Consider the following 17483-nt stretch of genomic DNA (forward strand, 5'->3'; position numbering starts at 1 on the left):
ATATAGGCTGCAATTAGTTTTTATAAATTATCAAATTTAGGTGACTTAGTGATGTAGACACAGATGAAAAACTTGTAAATTTCGAGTATGAGAAATGGCAGCTCTACGGTTGGTCACACGGCCTCACTGATATGACGGTGAACGAATTCTCTCCAGATTTTAAAGCACATAACAAATTCTTCCGTGATAAATAATTACACAGCTGTAACAATCGGACTTTACTCTTAAATTGTTCCACATGTAATAGATGTGTACCAAAAATGTAAAATGGTTAAAATTGCTGTTAAACGTAACATACACTACATTGCTTAATAGTTCACAGGCAAGCTATGCGTATGCGGTCGACTAGGTAACCTGTGTTCTATGTACAGCGAGCTGCACTTTGTCACAATGCTCTATGAGGTAAAGGGTTAAGGTACTAAACAAATGTTTCCAATTTTTGACATGTTTGCAAATTTCCTTTTGTTAACAAGAAAACTGCTGTTCACCATATTCCTGGAACTCTGAATGCATGCTATCTTAAGGTTTCAATTTGTAATCAACACGTCGTAATATTTTTGGGTTTAAGGGGGTAAAAAATATAAATATATAATAATGATGCCCCGATAAATCTCAAAAATTAATAGTTCTCCTTAAAAGCAGAAATTTTAAAAGACACATAGCGCATAGCTACTATAATATAGTCTGATAATACAAATCCGTTTGTTTGTACTCCCTACCGTTTAAATAATGGAAACCTTTAATGTGAAAAAAGTGCAAGGAACTTAGTTGACTCAATTCATTCATTGAATTATAGTTTCTAAGCTGACTCTGAATAAAGTGGCCCTAACACCATCATCTTATGCACATTTCATGCTTAACGGAAGTTTTCAGTGCAATAGACAGCCATGCTCAGATCCATTTTAAGTTTACAGCAAAGGGGTGTATCACGACTACAGATGTACATACATAAGTCGTCTGCTTCCAATATTTACAATGTCAAATCAAGCAAAGAAAAATGATAACTACGGTTTTCATGTGGATTTAACAAGCGGTTTAATTTCTATGTTCATGTATGCAGAGGGATATAATTCCAAACTCTCCATGTTATGTAATTTACGCAATTATTAAGCATTTGCAGAACAGGATGAACTATGTCATTATGTTGTCTGATGGAAATAAACTAGCCTATAGTGTACACAATATGACGTCGTGTTAGTATGTAAAATCCGTTAAGCATGAAATGGTGCAGGGGATGCCATCATTAGTGCCATTCTGGTCAGTCAGGTTAGAAATTATAAGTCAATGATTCAATTGACTTAGTTCTGTGAACTTCTTATCACATTAAACGATCTCGTTTTTGAAATCGGTGGGGGGGGGTACAAACAAACGGGCATGTAGTCAGACTATAGTTTCATCTTTACCCTACATGACTCTAAATATATCACAATTCCTGTTCACAACAATTTCGTGAAAATTTCATTATTTTTCTGAACTTTTGGAAAGTTTCTGGACCTTTGTCCTGGTTTTAGTCTGAACTGCATACAACAGTGCAAACTGTAATATGATTTTTGGCACACAATACACGTTCATCCTCGAATACATGTTACTGACATAGTAAAGCTAGTTTGTTGCTTCTGAAATTATATGCGGTGTCAAGAAAATGTGTACGCTTGTAGTATAGGTTGTACTACTGTGTCATTGTTTTGTAAACACTGAATCACCAAGAAACGCAATCAGAAACCCACCATTCTGACTTGTTTGTTGTTAACGGCAAGCTTTGTACATAGGACGTCTGTTTCCGGTACTGTGTATGGCAAAAGAAAGTGATAACAATTATTCCAATATATACCAATAATGCTTGCAAATTTATCGTAAATTGTAATTATATTTTCAGAGTATTTATTATAATTCGACATTATATTGTACTTAATAATAACAATTCAATTTCACATAAGGAAACAAGTTTGTAAGCAAAGACTTGAATTATCCATGACTTATAACCTAGTTCCGGAATCAACGTTTGTCGATGGCATGTTTATATTAAGCATTGCACGTGTTTTATCTCCTTCTGGATGGTTTTAATGAAACGATAGTTTTTACCTTTATTTACGAATATTTAAAATTGATGTTCTGTTGTTATATAGGTCCACTCCACGTGCATAAATAAAAATGGTATTCTCTCTCTCTCTCTCTCTCTCTCTCTCTCTCTCTCTCTCTCTCTCTCTCTCTCTCTCTCTCTCTGTGTGTGCGTGTGAAAAACAAATACTTATAATGAACTTTGAGGCAAATTGTAATTATAAAAAAACCGAGAGACACAATGAACATAATGTACCGGAATTAGCTAAAATAAAGATGGAATAGGTTGACTTACATAAACTTGCCGGTTTCAAAAGTTGAAATTATCAGTTACAATAGTACAACTCAGAAAGTTACTAGAAATGCTGAAACACACTCAAAAACCGAAATACACATAATTGTTCCATTTGATGTGTTTTAAGTGGGTAGCAAGCTTAGAACCGTGCAAAATTGGAAATAATGTGGGGTTTCTTCTTTCTCATTTTCACTACACTTTCAGGTCCTTAATTTTAATGGTAAACAAACCAAGAAACCTTGGTACTTTCCTTAACCATTATGGTAAAAAAAAATCTGAGGTAACTTGGTAATGTCAGATCCTTATCATTATGGCAAAAAGTAACTTGGTTCTTTCAGATCCAAATCATTATGTCAGAAAGTAACTTGATACTGTCAGATCCTAATCATTATGATATCTTTATAAGAGCACTGTAGTTACTTGGGAAACTTTAAAACCTTGCATGTGGTGAGATAATTGTCAGATGGATGCATTAGCACTGGGTCATCCATCATAGTACTTTTGATTGGAAATGCAGCTTCATGGTTGTTCATGTCACAGTTGAACATCAATAGTAGATCATGGTGTTACTGTCTTATTATGTTAGTATAGTGATTGTTACATATAATCTGATTTTTTTTTCCGCATTGTTTACAAATATGAATTGCATTTACTTGTCTGGAAATAATTGGGTTTCAGGCTCAGATTGTAAGATTTTGATACTATATTTTCAGCTCCGTCGCTTAGCAAGGCAAAGAAGAGAGTACATATATAAAAAATCAATAGAAGATCGAGAACGCACCATATTAGAAAAGAAGCAGAAACTCAAGAGAACACTTGATGGTGAGATTGATGGAAATCAGATTTGAGTGTCTGTAGAACTAATATTAACAAAATTAAATTGTTAATGTATATTGTTGTTATACACATAAAGTATTTAACCCTTTACTGCATAATGACTCCTTTTGACACCAACCCCTTTATGGCATAATAACTTCTACTGACACCAACCCTTTACTGCATGATGACACCTTTTGATACCAACCCCATTACTGCATGATGAGGGGTCCTTGAGTGGTCTAAAGTGGATTTTCCAGTGTTCTTCCTCCACCAGTTATAATGGCCACCATGTATAGCCTATCTTCTGCTGAAGAATGGCATTAAACCCTAGAACAACAGCAACAACAACTGCATGATGATGTTTTTCGACACCAACCCAGTTACTGAATATTGATGTCTTTTGACAGCATCCCCTTTACTGAATAATGATGCTTTTAGCAGGGATGGTCCTGGCTTTTAAAAAGCTGTCGCCAAAAAAATCGCCAACCTCAATATTTTGTCGCCAATTTTCAAAAAGTGTCGCCAGAACAAGTAGTGTACATTTTTCCAAGGGTTAATTTAGTCTATTAATGTAACAGGCAATGAAAATTACAAAAGATGGGTTACTTAATTCTTTAATTACAACAAGCATTAACAAAATGTTACAAAGTGTTACATGAAGATCCGTCGCAATTTTAGGGCTGCCCACTTGTTGAATGCAGTTTCAAAGTCTAATTTTTCACATCTGTACGTGCTGATTCTCATGAAATTCTCGAGAGACGAGATGCAGAGTTTATTTCTGATGTCAGTTTTTATGAGGTTCATCTTACTGAATCTACGTTCACAGTCCACAGCACTGACAGGTGACACCAGTAGTCTATCAGCAGCCCCCCCCCCCCCCATGGCTAGCTTCACAAAGCTTGTAGTGAATTGCTTCCTAAATCCCAAGAATGATCACTGAATGCTGTATAAATTTTCTCGACAAACAAAATATGATCTCCATTCCCACGAATGAAACTTACACGAGTCAACACCTGGCAATATTGGACCGTATATATAAGCATAAATTCACACCCAATTTAGAGATTCTTTCACTCTTGTATTTTGAGAAATAAATAATTATTATTAATGATGCAAAACTGGTTGTTTTTTTTTTGTGCTATTTCTTGTTTCGGAGTTTAAGTCTCAGCAGCCGTAACACTGATTGATGGCCAAAGGAAAAGAACAATGAGTAAAATGCTGCACTGGCGACAGACATAATTGTGATTGAGATTTTTCCATTTGCTTTGTATTTATACACAGTAGTCGGTACTTCAAAGGTTATCGGTTTTCTATGAAGGTTCAGCAAAACTATTGTACTGGTATATGTAAAAAAAAAAAAAAAAAAAAAAAAAACAACAGAAGATTTAGCCATTCAATTAATTGTATCTGTTCTATTCACGTCTTCAGAAGTCGGTCAGTTGTAGGTATAGTGCGGTAGCATGATTGACTGTATCGCAGCATACAGTACTCAGCCCAGATGTCAGCATAAGCAGATTATGATGTAACAATGCACTGTAAAGATGGGGTTGTCAATACGAACAAAGGATTGTTTGTGTAACAGATTGATTCCAATGCATTGCTTAGTCAAGTTTGTGGCTTCCTTTCGTTCTCCCTTTTAATTTATCCAGTCCAAATCTATGATTGTATGTACAAATTAAATAACCAAAAAGTCTGTCGCCAAAAAAATCGCCAGATGGGATATTTTTGTCGCCAATAAGGAAAAAAAATCGCAATTTGCGACATTGGCGAACCCCAGGACGATCCCTGCTTTTAGTCACCATACCCATTACTGCATGATGACACCTTTTGACACCAGCCTCTTTACTGCACAATGTCTTTTGACACCAACCCCTTTACTGAATAATGATGCCTTTTCACACCAACCCCTTTACTGCATGATGACACCAACTTCATTAGGTGATGCTCTAGTTTTGTATTTTGCATAGGGTTTTAAATAAAAAGAATTTCCCAGCTTTCCTCACTGGCTATTTAAAAAAGACATTGTATATCTTAGGTATAGTTCAAAGAACCTTTAATTCGCTTTAGTTTGGTGTATGATTGATGGGTGTACTATGGGTTATAGAGTATACAGCTTGGCTTTGATCCAGACGTGCACCATTCAAAAAAGTGCTAGCTTCACTTGGTCATTTCCACTTCCTGAACTTCAGAGGTAACTTTTTTACATTTTATATATTTGGTAATTCATTCATTGCACTTTCAGAAGCTGGTATTGTCTAGTTTGGCAAAATTCATTTTCCCTATTTTATTAGCTGCTATGGATAGTGTACTTTAGACTAATTCAGGCTGATTTTATTAGCACAAGGGAGCAGTCATTAAGTTAGCAGTATGCATAGATCATACACAATTTCCCAAAGTACAATATCCAAAGAAATATCATCCACATTATATTAATGTAGCATAGAGGTATACCAACATTCTCTCCATTGTGCATGTTTTAAATGCAGAAAACTTCACCTCACCTAGTTCACTCTCTCAAAAGTACATAATAACTCGTGAGTGCCCCCATACTGTGTGATGATGCCTTTTTCACTAACCTCTTTACTGCATGATGATGTCTTTTGACACCACCCCCTGTACTGCATGATGACACCTATGGACACAACCCCTTCGCTGCATGATGACTATTACTACTCCCATTACTACCAAAATGCAGTCTGTCTACACATAACTATCAGTTATATGGCTGAAAGAATTAAATATAGAAAATAAATATGAAGCAGATCGTTAGTTTATTTGCAGGATTAAAGCAGCTGCACAGTGAAATTTACACTCAACAGTTGTATGTAACAGCCTGTCTGCCATTTGTAAACGTGCTCTGCAACATTTGTACGTAACAGCCTGTCTGCCATTTGTAAATGCGCTCTGCAACAGTTGTATGTAACAGCCTGTCTGCCATTTGTAATTGTGCTCTGCAACAGTTGTATGTAACAGCCTGTCTGCCATTTGTAAATGCACTCTGCAACAGTTGTATGTAACAGCCTGTCTGCCATTTGTAAACGCGCTCTGCAACAGTTGTATGTAACAGCCTGTCTGCCATTTGTAAATGCGCTCTGCATATTGCGGTTGTGATGTGAAGTCATTTGAATTTTAAATGGTACAGTTCAAAGATTTTTTTAATATACATGGGAATATGCCAATCTTTAAACTAGTCAAGTTTATTATCACCAAATAAAAGGTGGTATATTAGAGCAAACTTCAAACTAAATATAACTTACTGCTATGTGTTCACTTCTTAAGTTACTATCCAACATTTCAGCAAAAAGATAGGACCAAGAATCGCTAATTTCTCAAATTGTGGATTTTCTGTATTTGTATATCAGTTATAAGCAAATTGCAATACTAATCAGCATGGTAAAATGTACAAATTAAGGACTGAAATATACGTCTAATTTGACTATTTTGACAGAAAATTCATGTAAGCATAAACCTAAGCTACATGTAACATCATACTTTTTCATTGATAATGGATACAGAGATGAGATAAATTAACTTCATTTAATAACTTTACAATAATGATCATAGTACAGATATGTAAAATATAGTGAGATACGTAAAAATATAGTGAGATATATACTAAATATCATTTAAATTTCAGTTTCATGATTTTAACAGAAAATATGTCTGGTAGATTTATAGAATACATGTACAGTATATACAGTATAATAATATTTGTACAGTAATACAAACTAATACAAACAAGTAATTTTAAACAATCTAATTAGGAGAGCTTGAGAATTGAACAAGACACTAGAATTATTTGTGCAATCAAGAGATATCATTTTTGGCAGCTGGCATAACAATTTGGTCAGCAAATAAAAATTTTAGTGAAAGAGGACAATTTTAAGTAATGATTTTTTCGCTGTCACAGATGCAAAAGGGCACCTACTATTTTAGTAATCATTTAAATAGTTTGAGTTAAATTTGGCTGCATTTTATAACGTTATTGTTGTTGATTATTTCGTTATACATGTATATTTATTATGTCCTGTTTATTCAAGCTTTACTTCACAGAATTTATAGTAATTTTCACCTATGCAAAGCCTATTTAATGTGAAATACAAATTCTGGTACAATATTTAAGATATAAATATTTCTTTAAAGATGTCCAGTTTATACCCTTTTTGACATCCTTTTCAAAGATGTGACAAGTTAGTAAAAGTACCATAGTGACATGGGGCCCCGATTGGACGAGTGGTCTAAAGCGCTGTCCATTACAGATCACTGCCATCTCACCTCTGTCTGTGTGAGTTTGAGTCTCGGATTCGGCTAATGTGGATATGTGAGAAAGCTTGCCGGTAGCTTCTCGTGGGTCGGTGGTTCTTTCCAGGTTTTTCTGGGTTCTTCCTCCACCATTAATACTGGCCGCCATGTATAGCCTATCATGTGCTGAAAAATGGCGTTAAACCCTACAACAACAACAACAACAACAACCATAGTGACACAATTACCAACTGAATGCATTTCATATTGCTAGTAGTCAAATATGTTGCACAACTTTTTATCTGTCATGATTTCAGAGACATATATTTAAAGTGTCATTAAGATATTCTTCCTCTAAATGTTCATCTGGATTACTTAATAATGTTTATTTCATGTTTCAGTAATGATAATATTCAGCTTTTTTATCATTTTGTCATAATGCTTCATGATTCCCAAAAGGCAAAGCATCTTATATGCCAGATTAATATATCATAAGTACATGTGTTAATTTTCTTCTTAATCCACAAAATGACATTGTGAAAACAAAGATGAATGTACCATTGTTCCTTTAAATGCTTCTGGGTAGTGTTATGCAGACAATGATCTTTGGGGCTATTTCATGGTTTGTGAAGACATTTTCTAAAATTAATCTTTTATACAGCAGCTTATTTTTTTAATAATCCTTAAGACTTTGGCACTAAGAAGATATAAATAAAGGAGTGTTCCAACCATATTTGTCTCTAGTGCACCCCATTCTGACCTTTCTAGCACCACCACTCCAAATCATCCAGACCACTAAAAACCCTTCTTAAAACTGCTTTGTTATATTAATCTTCATAGATTAATGTTTTAGATAATATAAAATATTACAATGAGTTGAAACTTATTTGTTCTTGGACATCCATAACATTTTGACTGAACGTGTTTTCTTTCTCTAAACAAATACTTGTACCAGTATCCCTCTTTTGTTTGGATGACAAATACTTGTAGCAGTATGCCCTTTTTGTTGTTTGAAAAATTACCCCTTCATCCAGAAATGTGCTACTTATACAGAAGATGCCTCTCTTGTATAACCCTTTGAAATTTGATTTTCACACAATTTTATTTTTATATGCCTTGAGTGTAAGGATATTCTTTGCATTACCCATGTCATTATGTGTGTGTGTGTGTGTGTGTCTATATATATATATATATATATATATATATATATATATATATATATATATATATATATATATATTAGAGATGAAAAAGAAAGTCTGGTGTGGCACAACTGAGTACCTGGCAGTATAACTGAGTGGGCAGACTGGGCTCATTAGCCTTGGTAGACAGCCAGTCTAAAAGAAGGAAAGCTCTGACTCCAAACTCGGGCAGATGGAGCTCGTTAGCCTTGTCAGGCAGTATGTCTAGGAAAAGGAAACTTTGATTTCAAACCCATGAAATGCCCCAGCCATTGGATGATGGCTCCGCTGCCTTGTGGATATCTTCGGGAGAAGGAAAGGCAACTGGAATAAACCCAGACAGAAAATGGAGTGGAGTCCCATAGGCGGCAGGGTGTCAACTATGATCTCCTTCTGGCAGCTCCTGCATTCGAACTGGTGCCATATGTCATGCTCAGCATTCCTTTGGACCTCACCAGCAAGGACAAGAGGGGGATCCTGACATCTGGGCAGCCCAGGATCTCCATACTCCATGCCCAGGCTTGTGCCATGGAATGGCCACTCTAGCCTCGCTCCTGAGTGAGGAAACAACACATAAGTTGGCAGTCTGTGGGTTATAAGTCCCACCTGATTGACATAGGGAAGGAGCGTCATGGGTCAGCTGCGTCAGTGGGAGGGATCATCTTGTCTCACTGCCCAACTACTGCCTGCCTCAAGCTGGTTAGGCAATGGTCAGTAAGGTGTTGGCCCGTCAATGTCTGCCTGCTCCAGTGGGTGCCTGGAGCTCAGTGTGTTGCTCAGCATGACAAGCAGGCAGACAGAAACTCTGCACAGGACAAAAGAAACAAGAAACCAGCAAAGAAGACTCCAGCTCTTCGAATCGCAAGCTGAAACATGCTCACCATGTGCACAGGCATCTCTGATGACCTCAGGGAGGTGGACAACACCAGGAAGACAGCCATAATCGATAGAGACCTAACCAGACTAAATGTCAGCATAGCTGCCGTCCAGGAAACCAGGCTCGCCTCCAGCAGCTCCCTCAGAGAGGAAAACTAATTCTTCTGGAACAGTCAAGAACCTGATAAACCCCGCCAGCACAGAGTTGGCTTCAGAATCAAAAATACCCTCCTGACCTCGGTTGAGCCTCCCTCAGGGGCACACTGAGTGTCTCTTGTCTATCCACCATGCCACTGCTGCAGGTCCTGTCAACATCCTCAGTGTCTACGCCCCAACCCTCACGTCTTCAGAAGACCAAAAGGATTAGTTCTATGGGCAACTGGACAAACAGATCAAAGGATGCCCTAAAGATGAGCCACTATTCCTCCTCAGCGACTTTAATGCCAGAGTAGGTGCGGACCAAGAGTCATGGCCTACCTGCCTCAGACAACATGGCACTGGAAAGACCAACGAAAATATTCAAAGACTGCTGGAGCTGTGCACTACCATGACCTGTGAATTACAAGCACCTTCAAGTGTAAGCCACAACACAAAGTGTCATGGAAACACCCCCAGGTTACATTGCTGGGACCAGCTCAACTTGGTCATCACCAAGCACTCTTCCCAGAACAGCATCATCTCCACCAGAAACTACCACAGTGCAGATTACTACTCAAACCACGCCCTCACGAGCAGCAGGGTGCACCTACAGCCACACTAAACTACACCACTCCAAACTGAAAGGTCACCCTTACATCAAAACTGTGCAGATGTCTGTCCTCTCCAAGGTGGAGGAGTGTGTGTCTGCCCAAGACCAGACTCTTGAGGACCTGCCAGACCATGATGCCACAGCCAAGTGGAATGCCGTGAAGGGTGCCATCTACAACACAGCCATGTCCACATTTGGCAAGAAGGAACGGCCCAGTCAGGACCAGTGCAATGCACACATTTCAAGGATGGAACAAATAATCGAGAACAAACGAAAAGCCTTCATAGTTTACAAAAAATGCCCCAATGAACAGATGCTTGATGCCCTCAGAAGTGCCAGAAGCACCACCCAACACATCACTAGACAGTGTGCAAATGAGTACTGGCAGCAGCTGTGTGAAGGAATCCATCGCAGTGCCGAATCTGAAAACATCCAAGGCATGTACAGTGGCATCAAGATGGCCTTGACTCTACAATGGAAGTGGTCGACTTCCTGAAATCTCTGAAGGGAGAGAGGATCAGACTGTGAGGAAGATGAGTGTAGCACTACTAAGAGCTGTTCTCCCAAAAAACATCAGTCACTGATGTGGCCCTTAACAGCATACAGAAACTGCCCACCACGGATGAGCTTGACAAAGTGCCCACCTTAGAGGAGCTCAGCAAAGCCATCAACCCTCTGCCAAACAACAAAGTGATGGGTAGCAACATCATCCTGGCAGAAGCTATCAAACATGGGAAACCAACATTGCTTCAGCCGCTGCATGAGCTACTGGGAGGAAGGAGCAGTCCCCCCAAGACATGCATGATGCCACCATTGTGACCCTGTACAAAAACAAGGGCAGCCACAGTGACTGTAACAATTACAGAGGGATCTCGCTCCTGAGCATCATTGACAAAGTGTACAGGCTGCATCTGCTGGCAGACCATGTGTACCCAGAATCTGGCAGACTGGTCAACAACAGACATGATTTTCTTCCTCCATCAACTCCAAGAAAAGAGCAAAGAGCAAGGTCAACCACTCTACATGATGTTCATCAACCTCACCAAGGCCTTCAACCTGGTCAGCAGGAAGGGCCTATTTGAACTTTTCAAGAAGATCGGCTGCCCCCCAGAACTCTGAAGCATGATAATCTCTTTCCATGCCAATATGAAGGGAACAGTCCTGCATGATGGATCCTCCTCATACTCCTTCCACATCAACAGCATGAAGCAAGACTGTGCTGGTGCCGACCCTTTTCGGGATCTTCTTCTCCCTGCTCATGTCCTATGCCTTTGACTCAATCACTGATGGCATATATCTGCACACCAGGTCCAACGGGAGGCTGATCAACCTGGCATGACTGCACTCAAAGACCAAAGTGAGGTCGGTGCTCATCAGGGAGATGCTCTTTGCAGATGATGCTGCTCTTGTGACCCATACCAAGGGAGACCATTTCGCTGATGCCTGCAAGCAGTTTAGACTCACCATCAGCCTGAAAGAGACAAACATCAATGTGCAAGATGCCACCATTGCACCCTCCATCAAAATTGATATTGTTTCCCTGGAAGCCGTCAACAACTTTACTTGCCAGGTGTCAACCATCAGCAACACTCTCTTGCGCAGTGTGGAGCTGGACAGAAGGCTTGGAAAGGCAAACACCATCATGGCTAGGCTAACAAAGAGGGTGTGGGAAAATAATGCACTGACAGAGCACATCAAGATCCAAGACTACCAGGCCTGCATTCCCAGCACCCTCCTATATGGAAGTGAGACCTGGAGCGAGATCCTGCATTTGTGCAAATATCCCCAGCATGTACTCCTTGCTGAGCAAGTGCCACTTTGATGGCTGGGACATGTTTGACACATGAAGGATGGGAGGCTGCCAAAGGAAATACTATATGGACAGTTGGCCACTGGCACCAGAAGAGTCAGCAGCCCATCACTCCATTTCAAGGATGTGTGCAAGAGGGACATGAAGGCATTCAACATTTCACCCAACAGCTGGGAAGTGCCTGCCAGGGACCGATTCGCCTTGAGACTGACGGTCCATAAAGGCATAGCAGTCACTGATGTGTGGAGATTCAAGCTAGCAGCAGAGAAATGTGACAGAAAGAAGAGTGTGGCAGCAACCCCAGCAACTCAGACTTCCCAGTACATCTGCACCAACTGCATTAGGGACTGTCACTTACGCATATGCTTGCACAGCCACAGCAGATGATGCCAATACCCCAGAGACAGATGACACTCAAAGGGTGCTACTTACATGGTCTCCCAAAACTGAGCTGACGATGATGATTAGAGATGTCAAAATTTGGGGAAATTTCTACCAGGTACCCGTCAGTCCTAATGATTGGGTACCTGATCAAAGGGAAATGTATTAAATGTGAACCTGAATTGCATTTTTGTAGGTTCACACACACCAACCCAAGAGAGGTATAAGCATAATTTATTCCTAATATAAGTGGCAAAAAAGCAGAATCTGAGCAAAAAAAGAGCAATCAATATATTACATGCCATATTTACAGAAAACTATATGAAAAACATATTTATTTTATTTAACATACATTTATTTTTGCTGCTTACCTGGATCTGCAGTTAAAGTGTTTGTCACAAATCGGATAAATCAAATTAGATTAGTAGTTAATACAAGAGTATATACACACACAAAATTGATAAATTATTCATGCATAACACTCACTTGAACTAGTCTACATGTCTACAGTAACTTTTGCAAATAGTCATAAAGTCCACAAATGATGACTGTTGTAGCATCTTCAACCTGCCATGGTTCATCCCTTAATGACGGTCCGGTGCAACATGTTTTTAAGTTAACAAAATTCCTCTCTTCGAACATTTTCAGTCATATAACATCCAACAGTCACATCAATACAGCCCGGGTTTTATTTGTTTTGTTTTTTAATGATATCTGGCACCATTTATTTTTAATTTAGACTGGTCTGCTACGAATGTAGTATCAAAATAGAATGAATCTGTGACAGTTATTTTCACATACAAGACTCCCCTCTGTTTTCTGGGAACTATTCATGTAAAATTAATGCAAAATTTACCATTTACACATGTGGTCAATTTTTATTAGATTTTTTTATTTTTTTCAGTATTATTAAAGAACAAAGATTTCCATTATATAGTTGTCCATTTCCTAACATGGTATAAGAAGTGCATGTTGCAGCAACCAAGTTTTTATGTTGCCTTTGCCCAGACAAAAATATCTGTCTTGGTTTCCGCTAATCAAAAAGGTCAAGTAAATGAACATGTGAACAGTGGCCCTGGCTCGAATGCCTAATTCCCGCTCCAGGGCCACAAACTTGAGGCACAAATGGCATTAGTTAAACCAGACATTTATATTGAGCTTCCTTTTATTTGAATTGTAGTATGTGTTTAAATTTTATTTTGTCAAATATTTCTTAATCAGTATGTACTGTCGCTGTTGACGAAAGATATCGACTTAGTTAATGTCATCAGGATCTCAATAAAGCATGTTTAAGTCATAAGAAAATGGCACATGAACCATGGATAGGCATGAAGCTAGGACAGTCCAGCTTTAAATATCATCATTGATTCTTAAATAGGTTGCGCTAGAACGGAGATAAGTGTCCTCCCTTGTATTATTATATAGTACATATATGACATGTAAATTGTAAGCAGCAAGACGAGTCCCAGCAATGATGAATAAATGTGCACATGACATGAGCCTCAAACTGTAATCGTTATTTTGTGTCTTGATCTGAGCTTGGAATACTTTTTTTAAAAGGATACACAGTTGTTGATTTTACTACCCAGGTTATTATCAGTTGGAAGGGTACCCGAGTATCTGAGTACCCATTGGCATCTTTTATATACATATGCAGTGTGACCCCACTATAACACAGTAGTTTGGAGCCATGAACCAAACCTTGTTATAGACCGAACCTTGTTATAAACAACCAAGTCGGTTAGCTGAAGAAAATGATGTATGTACCCCCACCAGATGTGGGGGGGATAGGTAATAAATGCGGGCCATAAAATATGTGCTTCAGTTACCATCTTAAATCTATGCATATTAAGTTAGAAATACACCTGTAGTGAAAACAAAAAAGGCATATATAATATTTTACTTTATTTAGAGAACCATGAATTGTTACATGTATACTGTTTATATATACGTGTCTGATGTATAGCATGACTAGAGTATCAACACCGTGTACTCACCCGCGAATCTCATCACATACAATGAATCCACAATATAAGTAATTCCATTGAAAATATGCACACACAGAGATTTAAAATATTCAATAGTTTTGTCACAGGTCATATTGGTATGAATTCAGTGGAAAAACAGCATAATAACCTAACGAATGACACAGCACATTACTTTCAGTACGTCCCAAGTCGGTAAAAGTTCGTTTGCATTTTAAGCCACTGTTGGTAGCGTTTGTAAGCATAAACTTTTTCCCTGTAAAAAGAAAACGTTCACGGCACAGTTAACGTGTTCCAGTCATGTTGGAAAATGCAAAAATCCATCAGATTCTATTGCTTTTTTTTAAGGTTGGTACTGACTTTCTTTGAAGAAAAGTTCTTTGTTTAAATTGAAGATTGTAGTTGGCTTTCTTTGATGAAGGGTGCATGCATTATTGAAATCACCATTAAAGGATAGTCTATGTAAATATTTTAATTCTAGCAAGCGGCCAAAAATCCGACAAAAGATAGATTACGAGATAATGCATCATCGGTTGATCTTCATGACCAGAAATGTCAACAACAATGCACTGTTCAGATTGTTTGTCAATATGGACAAAGAATTTGTTTACGTAACAATAGATAAATTTATATCAAGTTTGCAGCTTCCATTCATGGGGCCTATGAATTTCTCCACTCGAAACCAGTAGTTGTATATACAAGTTTAAATAGCCAACAATGTCGCCAATTAAAAAAATTGCCAGATGGTTAATTTTGCTGCCAATAAAGGGAACAAAATTCATGTTTGCAACATTGGGCCCTACACAATCCCAGAATACACTTTTTATGTTATTTTTCATACTTTTAAGAAGAAAAACTAATTTTTCTTGTATGAGACGAATACATTTAAAATTTAAGGAGCCATACCACAATCATCTTGTATTATTCATACACGATCTCTTCCCCAAAATGATAATAACCATTTTACATTTTTTCGTACATTTAAGAAAGAATTTTTTTGTATATGAGAAAAATACATGTATATGAAATATCAGGAACCACACCACAACCCTGTTGTATCTGAATTCGTGTTATAATGGAGCATGCTATAGTGGAGTCACATTGTATGTATGTATGTGTGTGTGTGTGTGTGTATATATATATACTGTTGTTCTATCTTGAATACCAATATTTAAATATGTATTTCAGCAACTGTGCAAGTCAAGTTGTTGTGTTTTTGTCTTTGGACAATGGAAAACTGCCAGGTTTTGGTGCATTATTTTTTATCCCAAATTCAAAAGGGGACACACTTATTTTCTGATTTGTCCAACCCACGAATATTACAACCATTTGCAAACAGCAAACTACAGAGATATGTTTCCTATGATATTCTTTGAATCTGCTAGAATATTAAAACCAAATTCAGTTAAATCCTATTGCGAAAAATTCCTGCATTTTTACCTAGTTAGTTTATACCCAAAACTTATTTTTTTATTCCAATCTTTGATTTCAAATTGCTTTAGATCTGCCGATTTTATAAACCTCTATGTAATCATTAGTATTGATGACAGGATATTAAAACTTGGGTTGAGCTGCTTTCTCACACATACATTTGAGTACAAATGCATTTAAATGGTTAATACATAGAAAAATTTGTTACAAGACAGCAAGCTTGTCAAATACTGTACATGGAACAGAAAGATCGAATGGTTGTTGTTGTAGGGTTTAAAGCCATTTTTCAGCACACGATAGGCTATACTTGGCGGCCAGTATTAATGGTGGAGGAAGAACCTGGGAAAGCCCTGGAAAAAACACTGACCCACAAGAAGCTACTGGCAAGCTTTCTCACATGCCCACATTGGCTGAATCTGAGATTCGAACCCACGCAGACAGAGGTGAGATGGCAGTAATCCGTAACAGAGAGCGCTTTACACCACTCAGGGCCCCAAGATCAAATGGAATGGCATATTTAAAATGTGTTGGTTTAAGTAACAAATTTATTTTGTAGAGTTTTTATGAATAAGCAGTAGATTAAGAGAGGATTTTGAGGATTATTCAGTAAATTTAAGTTGGGATTTTCATTTAAACTTAAGGCATTTCGTCATAAATTCTGCTTGCTTCCATAATGCAAAATACAAAAATCCATGATTATATTTAGTAATCCCCACTTACGTAAAGTTTGCTTTAACAGGAAAATCTAATACATTTGAAAGCTGTTCTCAGTTTGTCTTGATAAAATTCTGATTTTAGGCTACAAAAGGTTGATTCGTCATTAGTGGTCACTACAGTATATTCATAATGTCTGGATCAAAATAATGCATATGTGAATAAATATGTATAAAAAAGATTATACTTGTGTTATCATTTGGCTTTTTATAAATTGTCATTCTTCAGTTTTCTTTAAAGTTTTTGTTAAAACTGAACACAGGCATTCATATTTGGGAGATATGGTATAAAATTGTCTTAATATTACCACTGCATTTTTTATTGTTACCATAGTAACCAAGCTATTCGTGTGAGTTTCAACAAATTAAATGTTCAGCCATTTGTTTATTTTTGAAATGTTTAAGACCATCTGAGTATATTCTAGAAAAATATAAGAACAGAATATACAGCTAAAACTTTATTGTTTTAAGTGTTCAGTCTTAACACTTCACCAAAAACAAAACACCTGTTGTGCGTAAATTTGGTGGAACTTTGACAATCCAAGCCAAATAATTAGAAAATCTCACTTTTTTAAATCATAAATTATCAAGAAAGTATTTAGCTTAATATAGATAAATATTTTTAAAAATAATTAATTTTGTCATGATTTTCACACATTGTAGATTGGATTTGGTTGCCATGGCAACCAGTTCATTTCCAGCATGCTGAACACTCATACAGTGTCCACAACTAATTTCACACCATAAAGAAAATTATTATTGCACAAGAATTAAACTCAAATATAATGCCAAATTATTGTAATAATGGATAAAACCTGCGCAAATCAGGAAGTTACACCTCCAGACTGATATGCAGTAAAAGGTTCAGTTGACTTTATTTTTGTTTTTAAGAGCTGAATAAATTCTTTCTTGATATATTGTCATTTTTTATCTTCACACTTTAA

General features: G+C 37.4%; 2 protein-coding genes across 2 annotated transcripts in view; one reads left to right on the forward strand and one right to left on the reverse strand.

Annotated features, from left to right (window-relative positions):
* Window positions 1-1898, reverse strand: part of LOC149789024 (pre-mRNA-splicing factor ISY1 homolog) — a 47115-nt gene extending 45217 nt beyond the window's left edge. The window contains exon 1 of the mRNA XM_089975186.1: window positions 1728-1898. Coding sequence (XP_089831312.1) covers window positions 1728-1898 — 171 coding nt within the window. The remainder of the gene's footprint in view (window positions 1-1727) is intronic.
* A 114-nt stretch (window positions 1899-2012) lies between these two features.
* LOC149789025 (U3 small nucleolar ribonucleoprotein IMP4-like) overlaps window positions 2013-17483 on the forward strand; it is a 36921-nt gene continuing 21450 nt past the window's right edge. The window contains exons 1-2 of the mRNA XM_089975187.1: window positions 2013-2154; window positions 3067-3175. Of these exons, the coding sequence (XP_089831313.1) occupies window positions 2152-2154; window positions 3067-3175 (112 nt within the window). The 5' untranslated portion in view covers window positions 2013-2151. The remainder of the gene's footprint in view (window positions 2155-3066; window positions 3176-17483) is intronic.

The sequence above is a fragment of the Sinohyriopsis cumingii genome, chromosome 11 (assembly GCF_028554795.1).
Source record: "Sinohyriopsis cumingii isolate HCF-2022 chromosome 11, ASM2855479v2, whole genome shotgun sequence".
Taxonomy (NCBI): Eukaryota; Metazoa; Mollusca; class Bivalvia; order Unionida; family Unionidae; genus Sinohyriopsis; species Sinohyriopsis cumingii.